General features: G+C 40.0%; 1 protein-coding gene across 1 annotated transcript; it reads right to left on the bottom strand.

The window, feature by feature from the left end:
* Positions 1 to 13,834: 13,834 nt before the first annotated feature.
* LOC147634426 (uncharacterized) lies at positions 13,835 to 16,741 on the bottom strand. Its single transcript, XM_086803356.1, has 6 exons — positions 16,543 to 16,741; positions 15,931 to 16,000; positions 15,745 to 15,850; positions 15,566 to 15,664; positions 15,353 to 15,445; positions 13,835 to 15,154 (listed from the first exon to the last, which is right to left on the bottom strand). Exons 1-6 carry the CDS (start codon positions 16,664 to 16,666, stop codon positions 13,991 to 13,993), a joined length of 1,656 nt encoding a protein of 551 aa, XP_086659482.1. The 5' UTR covers positions 16,667 to 16,741; the 3' UTR covers positions 13,835 to 13,990.
* Positions 16,742 to 18,045: the final 1,304 nt, after the last annotated feature.

Genomic DNA, 18,045 nt, shown 5'->3' with positions numbered 1-18,045 from the left:
ACTTAGCCTTTGCAAGGCTTTGATACCATGTCAAAATTATGGGGAGTATGCACAACGGAAGCAATAGTAGATGGTAAGATAGAGCAACATATATGAGAGAGAGCAAGAACACAAGATGTATAGAAAGCTTCTATATTACCTTTTATTTCAGCCACTCCAAAGATGGCTTAACCTTTACCTTCATGTGTTGGTTGAGTTGTGTTATAAAAAGTGAGGCCTCCTGCCCTTTATATAGGGTTCACCAAGGGCTAGGGTTGGGCCAACCCTAGATCCCTTTTCCACCCACATGCTCACTTTATTTGGGGTGTGTTCATACCTACATGACCTTTTTGTCTCACCCTTTATCACTTGTACATCATATATTTCAACAGTAAGAAGGTGCCTTCTTGCATTGAAGCTTATTCATGCTAGGGTAGGAGAGAGGTGAACATTTGTATTCAACATCCAAATTGCCACAAAACTCAACCTAGAGTGATATAGTTGAGTTTATATATATATATATAGGGCAACTACATAATGGATGTTGGACACCCAAATGGAAACAAAATGGATGTTAGATATCCAAATGGAAATCAAATGAATGTTGGACATCCAAATGAAACATAATGGACATCTAAATAGAAACATAATGGACATAATGGATGTTGGACATCTAAATAGAAACAAAATGGATGTTGGATATCCAAATTGAAACATAATGGATGTTGGACATCCAATGGGAAACAAAATGGATGTTGGACATCCAAATTGAAACATATTGGATGTTGGATATCCAAATGGAAATAAAATGGATGTTGGACATCCAAGTTGAAATATAATGGATGTGGGATATCCAGATGAAACATAATGGATGTTGGACATCCAAGTTAAAACATAATGGATGTGGGACATCCAAATAAAACATAATGGATGTTGGACATACAAATGAAAACAAAATGGTTGTTGGAGATCCAAATTGAAACATAATGGATGTTGGACATCCAAATGGAAAAAAATGGATGTTGGACATCTAAGTTGAAACATAATGGATATTGGACATCCAAATAAAACATAATGGATGTTGGACATCCAATTGGAAAAAAAAATGGATGATAGACATCCAAATTGAGGTTATTGGACATCCAAAGGAAAACAAAATGGATGTTGGACATCCAAATGGAAACAAAATGGATGTTGGACATCCGAATGAAACATAATGGATGTTGGACATCCAAATGGAAACAAAATAGATGTTGGATATCCAAATTGAAACATAATGGATGTTGGACATCCAAAGGGAAACAAAATGGATGTTGGACATCCAAATGGAAATAAAATGGATGTTGGACATCTAGATGAAACATAATGGATGGCAGACATCCAAATAAAACATAATGAATGTTGGACATCCAATTGAAACATAATGGATGCCGAACATCCAAATGGAAACAAAAAATGGATGTTGGATATCCAAATTGAAACATAATGGATGTTGGACATCCAAAGGGAAACAAAATGGATGTTGGATATCCAAATTGAAACATAATGGATGTTGGACATCCAAAGGGAAACAAAATGGATGGTGGACATCCAAATTGAAATATAATGGATGTTGGATATCCAAATTGAAACAAAATGGATGTTGGACATCCAAATTGAAACATAATGGATGTTGGACATCCAAGTTGAAACATAATGGATTTGGGACATACAAATGAAACATAATGGATGTTGGATATCCAAATGGAAACAAATTGGATGTTGGACATCCAAGTTGAAACATAATGAATGTGGGACATCCAAATGAAACATAATGGATGTTGGACATCCAAATGGAAAAAAAAAGGATGTTGGACATCCAAATGGAGAAAAAAAGGATGTTGGACATCCAAATTGGAACATAGTGGTGGATATTGTACATCCAAAGGGAAACAAAATTGATATTAGACATTCAAATAGAAACATAATGGATGTTGGACATCCAAATGGAAACAAAATGGATGTTGGACATCCAATTTGAAACATAATGGATGTTTAACATGTTGGACATCCAAATTGAAACATAATGGATATTGGACATCCAAATTGAAACATAATGGATGTTGGACATCCAAATTTGGGGTAATGTAGTAGTAATGTTTGGTTGTCGAATATCCAAACTTGGTCTTATAATAGATTTTTCATCTAACAAAAGGTTCAAGGTTTTTATCTAAGTTCTAATTATGATTGAATCAAGATACATTTTTAATAATTATAATTTTTTTCTTTAATTATTTTATTTTTGTGAAAAATAGCTCTCAAAAACAAATTGTATACATAAAATTTTATAAATGGAATCTTTATAGAAATTTTTTTACAATTGTATACATAAAATTTTACAAATGGAATCTTTTTTGGGAGAGTGTTTTGAGCTACCTCGCCAATTTAGAAAAATTGGTGGTGGCTTGAATTGCAAGTTTTGGTTGTTCTTCTCCTCTTGCTAGTCTCCTATTCTCTCCTTGTAGAATGGAAATGAGAAAATGAGCATTTATTACCTCTTAAAGAGGCCTACTCTACTGAAAATAGCAGGTAACATTATCTCTAACATTATACACAAATAATATTTTCTTAAAATTTGTTAAAATTTTATCACATAATAGTGCCCTACTTCTTGTTTACTGGAAGTGCCCATGTATCATTTCTTAAGTCTAAGTCCATGTATTGAGGAGAACCACCCCATGAGTAGACAATGTCCATTGGTTGCCCAAATTCGATGGTTCCACAAATTCTTCACCACCATCCCATTCACATGGCCTATTGTTCTCCTCTAATTCTCTATCAAATAGGGCAAAGAAAAATGAAAAAAGTTTATCTAAAAATGCAGGCATAAGTAGACAGCACTCGCTAGGTCTATCTTTCTCATCATTTGAAGTTGGAACTTCAAATAATCCAATCACTCCACCTCATTTGAATGGCAATGATAGTACCATGGGTGACGATGTGAATTTGATGGAGCAACTAACATCGTCACCCTATTGTATCATGGCATGACTTACCATGGAAAGAAACATAGAGATTACTTATGTGCAGACAAGCAATTGAGAGAGTAATTAAAGAGGAGTGCTGTAAAAAAAAGTTTAGAAAAGATTGGATTGCAGAGGCTTAAGGCAATACGTATGTGCTACTTTGATATGAGCAATAAAGATCAAGATGTCTTGCTTCGTGGTTTATTATTTCCTTGCTTATAATAAGAAGGGAAAGTTTGAATATAGTTTCGACTGTGATTTGGTTTGTAAGGCTGCTTTCAAACTTGCCTTAAGCTTGGGAAATATGTGGCTAGAAAGAGTGAAGTGCAGATTTGAAAAGTGGGGTAGGTCAACACCATTGGATCCATCTTATCAATCGGTCCAACATGTCATAATGCTTTGACTTGGACGCAGTGTTATTTCAGATACCATGCAGAGTGCATGCCAACTATAGGTAGAATTTATTTATCTGATAATTTCACACGAACAGAGGTCTTCATATTGTATAGAGATAATATGATTCAAAATAATGAGAGATTCACAAGCTACTCTTATTTTATAAGGCTTTCGAAAGGCTTCTTCTCTAATGTCACTATCCCATGCAAGGTCAAAATGGGCTTGTGTGCTATATGTGCAAGGTTGAAGACAAGAAGAAAGGCAGCATCAAGTCTTGAAGAGGAGAATATGAGAGAAGTTGCTCTAAAAACTCATAGACAAGAGAAAGCTAATGAAAGAAAGAAAGTTATGGATCATAGGAGAAAGTGTTTCAAAAGTCCAAAGAAATACCTAGGGTTAGTTATTGATGGAATGGATAAGAAAAAGTCATGTTTGCCTCACTTCTCAAGGCTTATCACTGCTGATGATACATTGTTACAAATGCATTTGGTTGAGTGCTTAGTGTACAATGGTCAAGTCCACTCGAGAGTTTTCTTCACTTATCCAAATATTCATAATGATCCAAAATTGACTATCACTATTATACATCATGTCATTTCTACATGGAAAGGACCATTGCCAAACATTCTATACTTGTATGCATCTCTACAGCTGTCAGCGCTGGTTGCTCTCTGACAGTAATGCTGACTGCACGTACTCTGTTGGTTTGGGTTCTGGAAGAGTCCTTTTTGCCACATGGTTTAGGACTTATGTCAGCTAGTAAGGGTTGCATATATTGGACTGATGGGCCTTGAGGTAGTTTTCCATCTCCTTGTGTATGTAGTACGCCCAGTTCTCTTCCTTCTCTTCATGGACTTTTGCAATTCTATTCAGTGGGACTCTGTTGTATAGCGATCCACTGGCTTCACTTGCATGATCACCGACATTGCTCTTCATGCCTTCTCTGTGGCCTCATCCTGGATATTCTCATATTTTGCCCCATTGGAGTTATATGAACTCTTCTTCAGCATAGCGTCCAAGGGCATCTTGTCAAAGGAATGGACATGTACCTTGACTGGTGGTGGGAGCTACAGAGCTTCACGGATTAGTTCTTCTGTGATTAGGAGCTACTTTGTTGTGCCATCGGCCTTCGTGAACATGCCTCGCTTGTTAGCTTTGTCATAAGTCTTAATGTACTTAGCACAAAGCTCCATATCGATGTTCTTGGGGGAAGAATCAGTGCCATTCTACCCAGACCCACTTTCTCCAGCTTTTCTTTTACTTTTGCCTCTTCCAGGATTTGGAGGCACTCTGGGCTATGATACTGCAGTGCCACCTTTCCATGGGCCGTATAGATCTCCTTACTAATGATGGCCCCATGGAAGGCTTGGGCATATGGGCCCAAGTAGTTCATCTTTGGTCCCCGTGTTGGTTTCTTCTTCTTACTGACTAGGGAGCCTATAGCGCTGGCCTGGGTTACTGTGGGGGTCTCCACGGCTTCGGGGTCTGAGGTCAACATATGTACGTGGAAACAAAATCAGTCTCCAGACTGGTGGGGTAGGTACCACTCTTTTTCTTTTCTTCTAAAAAAAACTTTTTTTTTAATGGTAAGATGGTTAATCGAGATGAGAAGTGTGTTAATGGTAGGAGCAATAAACAAGGTGTGTTAATTGAATAGGTTAATTATGTAGCGTGAAGGTGTAGGTTTTGGTAGTTCCGTGAAACTGTAGGTCGGGAGGAGGAGGGATCCCGTGAGAGGGATTTTCGTGAGACTTAGAAATGTGAGAGTTAAAGGCGTGAAGGGGATTTCCGTGAGACGGAATCCCGTGAGAGTTAGTGACGTGAGATTTAAAGACATGAAAGGGATTTCCGTGAGATGGAATCCCGTGAGTTTTTGGAAGCGTGAAACTGCAGGTTTAGTTCCGTGAAGTTGCAGGTTTTTTAACAGTTCCATGAAACTGCAATTTCTTAGCAGTTTCGTGAAATTAGAAGTTTTTATGGTGTACGTTTTTATGTTTTTGTTTTTATCCAAAAGATTCAATTAGTGCAAGTGATGATACTGGAAAAGCTGAGTTTAGATCATAAACGAAAATTGTGTGATAAAATGCAGATGATTGTAAAGTGCATGACATTGATCGATCATAATCAAAATTAAAAGAGGATAAAAAAGAAAAAAGAATAAGAAAAGAAAATAATGAAGGGTCCAAGCTCCCACCTTAATGTGTGGATGTAGATTAGAGTTGGAGAAAGCAAGGAAAGCGATGCAAGATTGAATGCGGATGCTCACGATGAAAGTTGATTTACGTTGGACACACGATGTAAAATGATAAAAAAAGGAAAGATTTTTGAATTTATAGTGCAGCCGTCGGATTGGGCGGTTGCCTTAATGAAGAATGCCACATGGCATCTTCCGAGTGGCTCGTGAGAAGTAACCGTTTCACGACGTGAAGCATCTTGGACCAGTTCACAACGTGAATTGTTTTGAATTGGTTCACGGCGTGAACCTTTTTGGATCATGAGTGTGCAAGATTGATACCTTCTATTTCTCTTCATGCTCAGTCATTTAGACATGCATTAAATGAGTGAATGATACGCAGTTTTACCTTGTATCCATTGTGTGACAAATGGATACCTTCATCTTTTATTGCCATGAACACCAAGGTGACACCTTGGCACTTTTGGGTAAGTGTTGCTGCACGTGTTTTAGCTCCGTGTGTGGGAGTGTTTAATTGTTCCTTCCACCCAACTGAACAATGTTATTATTGGGTCTTGTGGGTTTTTATTCATGTCCCTTTGCTGAACTTCATTGTTTCTTCCTTTAGGGTCCTTGTCCAGCTCCTTGATCGAAGTGGTTACTGATATTGCTTTGGCAACACTCAATCTATCTTGTTGAGTTGTCTTCTTCCTCCATACCAGTGTTTGTGCAGTTTGAGCATTGGTTTTAGTTGGTGTTGGTTTGTTTGGAGTACTGCCAACCTGCTTGTAAGACCAATTCTATTTTTTAGCCCCTTTTTGAATCTTTCTTACTATTTTCGTATTAACCTCCTTCTCCTCCTTGTGGGGCTAGTTTCTGAGTTGAACCTTGGGCACCCATTGTTGTGTACCCTGTGACTTTGGATATTGTTTGTGTAGGGTTTGTAAAACTGATTTTTTTTGTTTTATGAGTTGATGTCACTGTGCTCGGTGTTGCTATCTCCTCAATCATGGCATGTTTCCCTGTGTTTGTTATGCTTCATAAGGATACGGACATGACATTGTCGCTGGCGTTCAATAGTGTGGTCCTCTTCTCCCATTGGATATTACATTTGCTGGCACAAATCCAAGATCGCCCTAAGGTCCTCTTCCATGGAACCTACATGTATAACAAACACCTTTCCAACCAAGGAATTATTTCTGATGGAAATGTTAACACTTAAAAATCCCTCAGCTTTCGTAGTTATCAAGTGCATACTGCATACTTGTGCATTGGTGGGTTCAAGGTGCGGTCTATCTAAGGCTACCCATGTCTCATATGAGATCAGGTTATGACTTGATTCCGTATCTATTAGTGCAATGCTCATTGCATGGCATTTAGCTATAGAGACTTCCACCCTGAGTTGTGCTGGCTCAATGTTCAGTTCCTCTTCATCCAGGAGAGTCAAGGAAGCCATGTTCATGTGTAACATTCTCTTTTGGAGTAATTGTTTAGCTTTGGTCTCTCTTACCTTAGCCTCCTCTTGAGCTTGCTAGATTTTTTACTTTGCGAGCTGTTTTTGTTGTTTTAAGAGATGTTCTTGCAAGAGCATCTCTTGGGTCAGTGGTCCAAAATATCTTTTGAGTTTGCTTCCATTGACGTAACCCTCTATCTGTATGGCGTTAATTGTCTCAATGCTAATCGACCCTTGAGGTGTGATCTCAGACACTTAGAAGGGTCCTCGGCCTCTTTATTTGAGCTTCTTTTTCCTGGTGCTTCCTACACCATACATGAGGGCAAGGTCCCCTGTTTCTAGTTCTTTTTGTTTCAATTTTTTGTCAAACCACATAGTTTCTCGACCATGAGTCCATGCAATGCAATTAGCCTGGTCTCATCAAGCTTCTCTAAATTGATTAGCCTATCAGCTCATGCATTCTATGTCAAACATTCTTGCACTACAATCCTTAAGCTTGGAACTAGGTATTCCATAGGCATTATTGCCTCAGCACCATAAGCTAGACGAAAGGGAGTGTATCCCGTCGTCGCTACCTTATATGATGTTCGGTATGCCCATAGTGCCGCTGTTAGCTTATGCTCCCAGTCCGTGTTCAACTTGCTTCCAAGGTTTTCGTCAAGATAGTACATAAAATTTTGTTTGTACTCTCTACTTGACCATTAGCCTGTGGATAATAAGGTGATGATTTTCGATGGACTACTAAGAATCCAGCAAGTAAATCATCAATCACCTCATTAATAAAATGTGACCCACGATCACTAAGTAATTCTAATGGGCAGCCAAATCTTGAGATAATTTGCTCATATAAGAATTTTGATGTTGTTCGTGCATCAGCTCGTGCGTCGAGGCTTTAGCTTCTGTCCATTTGGTGAAATAGTCCGTGGCCCCACGATCACATATCGGGCTTGTGAATGGATGTGCCACTGGACTAATAGGTCCAACAAAATCTACCCCCCATTTTTTGAAGGGTTATATTACAATAATAGGGGTGAGTGGCATCTTGTCCCTTTGTTGTGGGACAGCAAATCGTTGACATTCTTTGCACCTTTTGATAAATTTTATGGCATCTCCAAACAACGTAGGCCACCATAATCCTGCTTGAAGTACCTTGTGAGCCGTGATCTCTCTAGCAAAATGCCCTCCTGCTATCCCTGAATGAGCTTCATATAATATCATGACGAACTCATCTTCTCTCACACATCTTCTTAGGACATTGTCTTTACCTAGCTTATATAGTTCTCCTACAATTAATTGATAAGGTGCAACAAGCTTGATAAGCCGCTGCATTTTATCTTTGTTCAAGGGTGTTTTTCTTGTGAAAAGCCATGAGTTAGATAATCAGATATCTCCTTGCTCCATTCGGGTACCATGTCGAGTTTGAACAACTAAGCATTAGGGAGGTCATCATCAACACTAGTTGCTGGTTCCCCATTTGGAATTCTTGACATATGATCTGCTAACACATGTTGTGTCCCTTTCCTTACCGCCACCGGTGTAAAGTCGAATAGTAATAGCAACCAACATGTGATTCTTCCCATGGTGCAAGGCTTATTCACCAAGTATAATAAGGCTTGATGGTCCACAAAGAATACGAATTTCTTGGCCAGTAGGTAATGTCGATACTTTGACAGCGTAAACCATGGCCAATCCTTTTCTCTATGTGGTGGTGTAATTCACCTCTACATCATTCAATTGACGACGAAGCAGACTGGATAGTCCAATTTGAACTCACTGGGCTAGGCTAGTACACATCCAATAGCAAAGTTTGATGCATCAATATGCACATGAATTATGAGATCTCCTTTGTAATTCCAGGCAAAACAATCCTTAAATTCCTTAAGGAGGGCAACGAGCTCATCTTCTTCAGCTGAAGTCAAGTCCTTAGCAATATATACGGATTTGGCTTCCTCCTTAAATTCCTTAAGGAGGGCAACGAGCTCATCTTCTTCAACTGGACTCAAGTCCTTAGCAATATATATGGATTTGGCTTCCTCCCCTGGTCTCGCAATATTAACTTCCTTAACTTCAGCCGAGCCATCGTATGATGTGGATAGCCCATCCTCCTTAACCCTTGTTGCCGTCAGTCGGACCACTTTTGTTCGTCTCAACAGTGTAGGTTTTGAAGCGGTATGGTACTTAGAGCAAGTCTGGTTCATCCTCATTCTCACTTTTTGTTCTAGGCATGACTTTTCTAGCCTCACGCTCGGCTTCTGCCAAAACTTTGTTCCGTTTTCGACGCCCAGCTTTCATAAGCTTAGGTGTTTATGGCTCTTGAAGGGTGACTTTCTTCTTATATGTTTTCCCTCTAGTGATATTTTACTTAATTCCTCACCCCAATCTTTAGAAAACTCATCGTGTACCTTAGTGGCTTTAAGGTATCTCAGCCACTAGGCATCCATGGGTTTTCTTCGTAAGAGGGCATTTTGTCAGGTAATATATCATTTTTGTTTTCGCCATCTTCTAAGGCATTGAGCATTAGTACGGCCTTGTGTTACAGTCCCTTCTATGCTAGAGGCCTCCTCTTCTGATTCATCATCATCAATGGTTTGCCAATTAACCATACAGATAGAGGTCGTAGGGATAGTTCCAGATTCCACATAGTGGGTCCCCTTGGGTTGCATCACATATGGTAGCTAGCTCATGCATCTAGTTTTCACTGAAGTCCGGAGGAGGAAGTGATGCATACATTTCTGTTTCCTCTTCTTCCTTGGAATTTCCCACTATGGGCTGGCATATTTGTACAAACGTGGTCCGTTTCGTTTTGTGACCAAATCATTACCGAGCAGTTTCCCTTCTATGGGGTGTGCTCTCCACGTTCTCAAATTTACGAATCCCTATGCACACACGTGATCTAATGCCCAATCAAGCACTAGTTTGGATTCCCTTATGAAAGCTCTCCCTAATATTATGTTATATGATCAGGGTTGGCACAGAAAGTCCATTTTACCACAAATGTATGATGGTAGCGAAATGTAAAGAGTTTGAGTTTCACATTCTCCAAAAGTCAAATGGGTCTTGAAGATGTTTCGTCTGCCATTTTAACGATAAATATGCTCTTTTTAGATCAAGTTTTTCCCAGTTTTCCTAGCAACATTTTGTGATGATGCTAACCCCTGCCCCACCATCCATGATGAATCAGGATTGTAGCATTTGTGTCATCACACTTTCGTAATAACGTCCTAATTGATTAACTAGTATCTTGACGACTCGAGTTTTCCTTGTGTGTTTTAGGGTTCTTCTGCTGCTGCCAGAGGTGGCATAACCTCCTCTATAGCGTCGGCTGGCCTTAATCTGTCTTTTACCCATTTCTTTATGTATGTCCATAGGGTTGGTGAACTGTGTAGGATTTGCCCCAATGGCATTTGCACAAGTGTGGACAGTACAGTTCGCGAGACTTCTTACATCTCTGGGTTCTCTAGAGATTGAGGGTTCTCCCAGGTGTGTGTTTCGTATTCATCCCTAGGGAAGGAATGGATGGACTCACCCTATGCATTTTCCTCAAACATCGTGGACATTGTGTTTGCTTGAGATCCCTCTTCTGTTTCTTCTGGATTTGGGGTAGGTACATTCAATTCCCTTTCCCTTGTTGGTTCGTTTCTTGGATACATTGTATCCTTGACCCGGTTAGCTTGGCTTCATGAAGCCATTGACATTCTTCTACTAAGGCCCTAGCATCTTCAAGCTTCCTTATCTCCTCTTTGGCATTTGGGTACTCACTGACTCCTTTAGGGGTTGATGGTCTCTCCCATGGCTCCTCTAGGTCAGGCTCTTTGTGGTTGATCCCTTGATTCCCTTCTTCTTTCGATTGGGTGGATTCAATGTCGATCGTATCTTCTATGGATCCATCTTGGATTGTAACCCTGGTGTCACCCTTACCCACTTTTTTCACTCTTCGCCTACGGTTCTGAAAATGGTCGCATTTGTTGGGTTGTTCCCCTTATCTCCCAATCGAGCATGGGCTCGTGTCAGGACATTGAGTGGTGTGATATTTCCAGGCTGCACACTAATGGTTCGGATGGTGGCCTGATTAGAAGTGGAAATCAAACCACTTGCGTGGTATGGACAATCCTTGATCAAATGATCAATACCACATTTAGTACAAGTGAGTATTGGCATGTCATTGTGGGCGAAGCAGTCAATTGTTAGGGTTGGTGCACATGAACCACATTCTTGTTTAGGCACTCAGCGATTCGATGATGCGGCCTCCACAGCCAAAACATTGTAGCGGTTCTCTCCTCATGTTCGAGTTCATGTCCTTACCCTTCCACTGTACCGTGGATTGAAACACAGGTACTAGCGTGTTATTCTATAGGACATAGAATTCATGTGTGACCTCCATCGCATCTTCATAGTACTCTCCGCTAAGTTCTACTTCATGTACCATATTAATATCTTCTGATGGCTCTTCAATCAATACTTGGTTGATTTTAGCCTATGGTGGTAGAATTGGTAGTGGTAGAGGTAAAGTTTCCTGTACCTGGAACATCCCCCTAGGCAAATAGAAAGAGTTGGGTTGTCCTCTAGCTATAGTGATTTGCCTAGGTGGTGCTGGTAAAGCCAATAGAGCTTTAGGTGTTGGAAGTTGTGCAACTATTTGGAACCTTGGATATCTGCACATTGAAATGTCATGATTCTTCCATTTTACACAGTGTGCATAATAGAGTAATGGCCTTGCTCGTAATTGTGGACATTCGATATGGTAGTGTAATTCAATCTACACATAGAGCACCACACCAATTCCCTACGGAGGGTAAATATGGTTATATCCATGCCTAGATGTTTCTCTTCCCTCCTTTACCTTCAATTTCCCTAGTATTGTGTTACTAAGCTCGTCCACAGTCATGTTTCTGACTTGCTTGCTTCGAGTTCCAATCTCTTGGTGACTCGAAACACGCGAAGTCGTTGTTGCTGAAGATATTTTGACATCTTCCAATTGCGGCAATTCCAACATATTATCTTCATATTCAATTGTTGCCAGTTTGTAAATGCATCTAGAGTGACTGGTCAGCGGGCTAGTACCAGATAATCATGCACCTTGTGGTCTCTAACTCCTCTCGAAGCAAGGCAATAATTGATCGTAATTTAACCTCTCCCATAGTTTGCACCTTGAATTTAAGTGCTTAAGTTGAGACACATAGTCTCTCATTGACTCCATTTCCTTTTGTTTGATATTGTGCAGCTGTGCCACAGGGCTCCATCTATCACCATTTCTGGCAAAGCTGGGCACAAACACATTCTTGAGTCGTGTGTGAAGTTAACCTTATCCTTGGGTTTGAAGTTTGGAACCACTAATGCACTTTCCCTTCTAGGGTCAGTGAGAAAGCATGCATCATTGTCACATCACTGAGACAGATCCGTAGGTTTCGCATGTGGATTCATAAATCTCTACATGTTGAATAGGATCTCCGTCTCCCTAGAGAATATTTGGACGAGCTTCGAAATGATGTGTGGCTTCATCTAGGGAGGGTCAAGATTCTAGAGCAGTGCCTAGTTCTTTGACCATTCCTCAACCCATTTATGCGGCCATATTCAACAGATCCATCCTTGTGGCTACATTAAGATCAATGGTTGAATCCACCTTTGGTCTTTGAAGAATTACTCCCCCTTACCTAGACCTTGTCCTTTTCCTGTGTTGGCTCTTCTAAGTATCTTCAATCCATGGGATGGTCCTGCCATATACATACATACAACACACACATTTATTTACTTATATTATTTTACACACACACACACACACACACACAAAGAATGTCAATAGATACATACACACGTACAACCCTTAATATTATAGTCCATACTTAATCCCTAAACAATAACATTATAAAATGAAAGTTTATTAAAATGTTATTTTTGTAAAATTTCATATTATGAAAGCTTATCAAAATATGGAAGTTTTTTTTTAAATTTAATAGCAAGTGTGTGTGTGTGTGTGCATTTGAGAGAGAGAGTTATTGCATTAATCAAGCCATGTATGTGATTGTGTTTAGGGTGTGTGTGAGTTCAATGTGTGTGTGAGTTGAATGTGTGTGTGTGTCATGTGTGTTTGAGAGAGTCCTCATATTGATGTTGAAAGTGTTTTGAATGTTTAATAATTTTAATAGCAGTAAATATTTGGAAGACTTTAATATTTTAGTTATTCAAACAAGAAAAGTGTGTTTGTGCATGTTTTTTAATCATTAATTCTGTTCCTTAGATATACCTAGAAAGCTAGTGATTACAAAACCTCCTACAATTAGTATTGGTTTCATGGGACTCTCCATCACTTTTGCTTTCTTCCTCGTCAATTGTTTTACTCGACTTTTTTTATTACTTTCTTTGACATTTTTTATTAGTTTTTTTTAATGGTACCCTTCTTCTCTGACAAGTGGAATTGGTGCTTCCTAGCTTTCAGATGCAAATTAACCTTCAAAAAATACCGACTTTGAGAAGTGCTGACCAGTCCAGATCTCTACCAGACTGGTGCCTGTTCAAACCTCCTGTTGTCTGGTCTTTCTTGCACGGCCTGTCTGCCCATGCAGCTGGACCTGTCCAGTGTCCGGCTGGTGGACACCATTTGTAAAACCACCCGTGCTATGAAAGTGAGAAGGGAATACAGTGGAAGACTTGCTGTGGCGCTCCTGAAACTCCCGGCCCTTCTCTCTCTCTCTCTCTCTCTCTCTCTCTCTCTCTCTCATTTTCTTATTGTGCACAAAAAGTCGACCTCATGCACATCGTACGAAGACACAAACACGATGCTTTTTTTAATTCTGCACAAAAAGTTGACCTCAAAAAAAAAAAAGCAGAAGCAACTATAGAAGTTCTTGGACCTCGTGTACAGGAATTGCCAGCATGATCAGCCATTTTCCATGTGATTTCTCTCATTTATGGTATTCAAATGCACCATAAACCATGAAAAAACAGTTGACTAGTGATCAATAAGGTTCAAGCTCATAAGTTCACACTTTACCTCAGCTTTGTGCCAGCTTTCCTTTTGTGATTGAAGGTTCTCTGAGTCAAGGATAGAGTAAATCCTTCGTCATAAAGCTCATCATCACTCCCACTATCAGAAACAATCACAGTAGGAACATCATCTGGAATGATTACAGGGCAGGTCCAACTCTTTTCAATGTGTGTTGATCGATTGGTCTGCTGCAATTTTGTAGCATGAAAAAGTTGTAAGCCTGGTTTTGCCCTTGAAAGCTTCAAAGATTTTGTCCTGGAAGGCAATCTAACATGCATGTTTTCCTTTGCCCTGTCATGGACTGAACCACAGGTAGGCATTAAGCTCACAACCTCACTCGACACTTCGATCAGATTAAGCTTACCCATTCCACTGTTAGCTGCCAAGTGGGGGGGATTGATAGCATTTGACTTACCTGGAGAGAGTATATTGAATGTGGGACAATGCAAAAGGGCTTGATTTTCCTTCTGTATGTTCATAAACTTTCTACATTCTTGGGCCTTTATACTTGGAGTTAAATTCTCTTTGCCTGAATAATCATTACTATTACTCATCAGCTCTGAAGAGATAGAAACTAATGGTGGGCCTTCGCCCATCTCTGCCGCCTGAGTTGAAGTTCCTTTCACCAAACTTGCACCTTTCTTGCTTTCATCTGAAGCAGCAACATTCAAGACATGGCCTATAGTTGCTTCATTGCAGATAACCTCAGGTGCATCTTTGCAGATTTTTCCCTTTTTGTTGCCTACTTGTAAGGGCAGTTTCTTTTTACCAAGGCTTACTGTTCTGCAAGTGTCTGCTGATTCATCCTTGAACTGTCCCTCCTTGGTTATTAATTCCTCTAAGCTATACTTTTCACAATCTTTTCTTTGTAATTTGGTGCAGCCGGTTAAATTTTCAAAAGAAAAACTTTCAAGGGGCTCTGTTTGATAAACTGTGCCCTGAGAAAGAACAGAATCTGGTTTGTTGTCCTGCTGCAAGCTTTGAGTTCCCCTGTCCAGTGTCAATCTCTTGCTTAAAGAAAGCCCTGGTTTGGTTGGTTGTGACGAAATACCACATCTTGCCACTGTGTTTCCCCCACTGCCAGATGCTGTTTCCACTGCCTCCTGACCATGCGCTCTAACTGGAGAGCCTGGGTTTGAGGATGACTCGAGCCCTGATACGTTCAGCTGCATATTCAAGCCACTTCAAGTTCAAAAGATAAACCAACTATGGTGTCTTCTTAAATGTAGCATTGCATCTTATGATAAAACAAACCCCCTAAGTAAAATAGCTTCTATGTGACGATTGAACTAGCTTTCCCAGATTAACTATATAGTAACATGCTTAATGTGCATAATGGAGAGTAGAATTTCCTTCAAAAGCACCTTTTGAGGCACTTGATCTTGAGTTGCATAAAGTTCTGTCCATTTCCTTGCTTTAAGATCAAAAGATGGCCTGTTATGCTTGTACTCTGCAGTCTAAACAATGATAAACAAGCCATCATAGCGTTAAAGAATGAAAAGAGTCAAGGGTCATTTGCAGAGCTATTGGGGTGGTAAGCGTCACTCGCAGAGCTACTCAGGTGGTAAATTGCTTACAATATCCCCCATTAGGCCATCATCTGGATTTGGCTCTGCTAAAAGGAGGCCAATGCTTGCAAGCAAACTTGAAAGGTTAAGGGAAGGCCGCCAAGCACCCTGCAAACATGAAACCGCTAGTCAGAAAGGATTCAGGGGCATGATGCATCAAAAAGAATACATAAGGTGAGATGAAGAACCTTGGGAGGCATGTTGAGTATGTCTAAGCAGATACGGCCACCGTCGTCTATGTTTGGATGGTACACAGGTGTAACAAACCTTATGTTGGGAGGCTCAAATGGATACCTGCAACAACACCTCATGTTGTTGAAAATAGGGATTACGCGAATTAACACGGCAAAGCTTAAAAAGGGAAACAACGGCACCTCTCAGGCACTTGTATGTCAAGCTTGAAAATGCCATTTGAATACACAGTCCCCTGAGGTCCCTGAATCTCTGCAAAGCCAAAGACAAGCCAGTCATGTGATGGAATCCCTTGCACGTGGACATTGATGCTAGCATTATGTGCTCTCTGTGAAGAACAACGAAGGAAGGGGACGGGGGGGTTGCGTGGTGGGGGTGGGTTTAATGTGCAAATACAGACGGTTGTGTGATGGCTAGTATCGGATTCAATTTTGAAAAGGGAGTTGTTCAATGTGCAATCATGTGCATCTGATTCTACCGTGCGGCACCTAAAGCTCAAACAGGCATAATCCAAGCCCCTAAAAAGCTTCTTCTTCTTTTTTTTAAAGTGCAAAACTTTCACCATGCGTCAGGAATTTTCCTTTGCATCAGCAGAGACGAAGATCCTACACCTGTAAGGAGCATTCAAGTTCAAAATTTCAACCTTTAAAACGCGTCAAATATTCTTCCCTGCATCAAAGATCGACTTTGAACTTTCAAGCATGAAGAACTCTTCTGAATCGCCAGAAGACTAGACGGCCAGAACTCTTCGGAAGTGAATATGCTGCAGGTTCGGAGAAAGGAGGAGAGCTTACGCGCTTGCAGATGCGTGAGGAGGTGGCCGTCGCGGGGCCACGCGCAGACTCCAGGAGGGGGATCCGACTGCAGCATCCTGAGCTCCCTTTGAAGCCGCGAAGCTAGCCGCGCCGCTTGCGCCATAACTCAAGAGCAGAGAGACCCCTGAGCCATCTTGCTCTAAGCGAGAAGTCACATCTATGCGCGGCAAACGCTTTTCAAAATGAGGGCGTCTAAAAGAATTAAGCTTTTAATTTTGGTCTGGTAGGCCAAATGTCCGTACTAGTGGCTTGACCCATCTCTCACGGGCAAGAGTATTCTTATTTGTAGATCACAAGTATTCTTATTTGTAGATCACAAATTAGTGCAGTAGAGAGAGAGGTTGCTCTAGAGTCCCAAGATTACGGGTTCAAGCTCTCATTGCGAAAATGATGACATGCACGGTGTTTTTTTTTTAACTTTCTAATTTAAGACAATTGAAAAAAAAAACGCTCATCTTCGAATGGTAAGTACGGATAAGCCTTATATTTGAAGCCCATGATGGGCCCCATGGTCCCTAACTTACTAACCTATATATAAACACACCATGCTTGCTATATATAATATACATGTAGAAACTCCTAAAGCACTTAATTTCATTGAATAAAGCACTAAACTTGGCGTAAATAAACAGCAGCATTTCAACCCAAAATAATGTTGACAATCTCAACACACCTGAACAAAGCTTTAAAACAATCTTCGGACAATTCGATTATCTCTTCTTGGAAACCTATACTCCTCACCTCCATCTGGTATAAAAAACATTAAAGAAAAAAATATTAGCTAGTGCAAGATAAACTTTTCGTAGAAAAAAAGAAGGAAAACAACAAAACCTTACATAACTCATTTGGTGGATCAATATTTGAGGCAAATGGGGTTTGAACAGGCTTGTAGATAGCAAACCGAAAAATTCTATATTGTCCAGTGCCTATGACTCGAAAATCTAACCTATCAAGCTTTTCATAGTCCACAAACATTACATGTACATGAAGTTGATCCGCCATCTTTTGTTATCTCAGATTGTAAATTTCAAGGAGCCCAAAGCTCTACAAACCCAACAATAATTTGGGTTCTAAAAAATAAAAATATTCCCTGTTTGCGAAAAGAATGTATCAATAGCAATATAAATTTATCAAACAAAACGCAAAACCTACATAAAAACAAGTTTCTATATATACCGTAAAACACTGGTTCTCTCTAACAGTTCGATAATTAGAGATGTTGTTGCTTATCCTTCCCAAAATGGAGGGTCTACAATTCACCCAACCATGAATATTACATAGATTATGGAAAACAAAAATACCTGAATTATAGCAATCTCAAAAATAATTACGTTCAATATCTTGGCCATCACCATAAACAAATAAAAATGATCTCCTTGCCACCTCCATCCTAAGAAATATACCCCTGATATCAAATATAACACTCACAATACTAATAATTTACATAACACTTTAAGGTCTCTCTCTCTCTCTCTCTCTCTC

This window comes from Cibotium barometz, chromosome 10 (assembly GCF_041138505.1).
Source record: "Cibotium barometz isolate CiBa-2024 chromosome 10, ASM4113850v1, whole genome shotgun sequence".
Taxonomy (NCBI): domain Eukaryota; kingdom Viridiplantae; phylum Streptophyta; class Polypodiopsida; order Cyatheales; family Cibotiaceae; genus Cibotium; species Cibotium barometz.
This window is presented reverse-complemented; position numbering and strand designations above follow the sequence as displayed.